The sequence below is a fragment of the Bison bison genome, unplaced genomic scaffold (genome assembly GCF_000754665.1).
Source record: "Bison bison bison isolate TAMUID 2011002044 unplaced genomic scaffold, Bison_UMD1.0 scf7180017864324, whole genome shotgun sequence".
In the NCBI taxonomy this organism is placed as follows: Eukaryota; Metazoa; Chordata; class Mammalia; order Artiodactyla; family Bovidae; genus Bison; species Bison bison.
In genome coordinates this window covers 1,892,601-1,895,073 of record NW_011494896.1, presented here as the reverse complement: position 1 = coordinate 1,895,073, position 2,473 = coordinate 1,892,601, and the positions used below count along the sequence as shown (strand labels likewise).

The window sequence follows — 2,473 nt, the reverse complement described above, 5'->3', positions numbered from 1 at the left end:
GGCAGATTCTAGATTTCCACAAGGTCTAGCCAAAAGTTAGCAATTGGTGGATGAAGAAATTCTTGGGAAGGAAGCCTGAGGAGGGTTACAGAAAAGTGAACCCAAGGCCTCCTTCAGGGACAAAGCTCTTACTCATCTTATGCCTGGGCCTCTCCCCTCACACCAGAAAGTTCAAAGGAAAAACACAATGACAAGGATGGCCATTTTTGAACCCATTTATATTGTCAGTGTTACCCTGGGCTTCACCCAGCCCTATCCCAGCCTTTGAGGTTGCATCAGATGGTCTGGACATTCATGGCTTCCTCGGGCCAAGTGTAGCTGTCCAGCGTAAAGGAGTCATATTCTGGAGTATAGACCAGAGACCTTACAAAAGCCTCCTTGTCCTCGGGCTCTGGGTAGTAGGAGGCCAGGTTGTGTTTGTACGCGAAGTCGAGGACCTAGGGAAAGATATGTGTGACTGAGGAACTGGCTGTAAGGAGGAGCCTGCCTGAAGACCCTCGTTTGGGAGCTTGTGGAAGAGGGGGATACACCCGCGGCAGGCATGTGGCCCCTGAAGCCACTGGAGAGGAAGGAGCTAGAGCTTTCTGCCTCGTAAGGGAGCTCTGACACAGTGGAATAAACACGGTCAGGGTCAAGAGGCTTCAGGCTAAAGTCTGCTTCTGCTTCCGATTGCCTGTGGGTCCTTGGTAGTGATGCCATCCTGGCTGAGCCTCAGTTTCCACATCTGTGAAGTGGGGGTAATGACAGCTTCCTCTGGCATGGCGTGAGGATAAAGTTAGGTAGCAGGCAAAAGTGTTCAGTACCTGATACTTTGTCTCTCCTAAACGCGGCCTGAATTCAAAGAACAGCTTGGACAATGTTCTTTGGGTATTAGCTTTGGCTTCACAAGAGGATGAAGCTAAATATCCCTGAAAGGAAGGAACTGGACAGGGTGGAGCTGGACTATCAGCTGGACAGTTGGGCTTGAGGACAACAAGCCCCACAGTCTGATTCTGGAACACACGGGACAACTCTTGGGGAGCGCATGCTGTCTGTCGTGCAATGCATTTTCTGAAATTACTCTTAAAACTTATAGAAAATGTAAAATATATATTAATAGAAATTATAGAAATAACAGTATAATAAACCCTCGTGTATTTGTCATCCAGATGCAACAATTATCAGTGTTAGGTCATTCTTTAGGGCTCTATGTTCTGGTTCTCTGAATACCCATCATCTCTGCATCGTCTGTTGGGTGACATTTATACTTAGACTATTCCATGAACTTGATCACCCCGTGGCCCAGCCATCCTGAGAGAGAGAGAAAGCATGAGCATCTACTCTGGCCGGAAAGGTGCCAAGTGTGGAGCTTTTTCAAGCTCTTCTCTTTTAATGTCCTCCAAAGCTCTGGGAGTTGTTGTTTTGTTGCTCAGTCATGTCCAACTCTCTGCGACTCTGTGGACTGTAGCCTGCCAGGCTCCTCTGTCCATGGGAATCTCCAGATAAGAATACTGGAGTGGTTTGCCATCTCCTTCTCCAGAGAATTTTCCCAACCCAGGGATCTAACCCACATCTTTACCACTGAGCCACCAGGGAAGACCCAAAACTTTGGGACAGAGGAATTCTTTGGAAAAGAAGGAAACTGAGGCCCAGGGAGGTGCAGTGATTGTCCTGAGGTGCCTCTGCTGCTGACTGGCAGGGCTGGGACTCCACAGCCCAAGCTCTTTCCATGATGCTATGCAAGTTGACCTTTCTGTATAAATGGGCACTTATGATTCATTTTTTAAAAATCCCACCCACGTTCTGGTCCACAAAACTATGGACTTTGATGACCTTTCTGTCTGGTTTCTGAGAGGAAGTGCAGGAGCTTCCCAGAACTGCCCTGAGTGGGTGTCGGGATGGGGCTCGAGCTACAGGCCAGAGTTTGTCAGCAGCCTCTGAGGAGCATGCAGTGCAGGCCAGGGAGCCAGGACGTGTCCAGCGCTGCCCTCCCCTCAGTCCCCCTAAAGTCAGACAGAGTTGACGGATGCCGCTACCCATGTTTAGGGGGTGAGGAGTCCCTTACTTTGATGGCGATTCTCAGAGACACGTCTCGGATGGTGCTGAGGGGCGGGTACAGTCTCCCCTGTGACAGATGGTGCTCAGAGACCTCTTGGGCAATTTGCTGGGGAGAGACAAGGGAGAGGAATAAGCTGATTTTCTGCCTTTCCAGAACAAGCCCGACCCAGTACACTGGAGACTCACCTTGCCCCTTACAGGTGGCCAGTCACTGCAGTTTCCACCGTTGTCTCGCCACCTCGTGGCCCTGGGGTGCTTAAAGCTTAGGCTTACAACAAGGACACACCCTTTATGTCCTTTGAAACTAGCTGAGGCTTTAAACAACATGAGGCTCTCTGAATTCTGAAGGAAAACCACTAGGGCCAAGATGAACAAACTAGTGACTCGCAGAGCAGCTGGTAAACAACCCGCCTGCCAGTGCAGGGGACGCAGAGAC

The 2,473-nt window shown here is 50.0% G+C and overlaps 1 protein-coding gene across 2 annotated transcripts in view; it reads right to left on the bottom strand.

Moving 5' to 3' along the window:
- Positions 1-199: 199 nt before the first annotated feature.
- The window catches only part of ME3 (malic enzyme 3, NADP(+)-dependent, mitochondrial), a 227,795-nt gene continuing 225,521 nt past the window's right edge, over positions 200-2,473 (bottom strand). For both annotated transcript variants that reach the window (XM_010853159.1, XM_010853160.1), the window contains exons 13-14: positions 2,045-2,143; positions 200-437 (exon numbers count right to left, since the gene is read on the bottom strand). In XM_010853159.1, the coding sequence (XP_010851461.1) occupies positions 276-437; positions 2,045-2,143 (261 nt within the window). In that variant the 3' untranslated portion in view covers positions 200-275. The remainder of the gene's footprint in view (positions 438-2,044; positions 2,144-2,473) is intronic.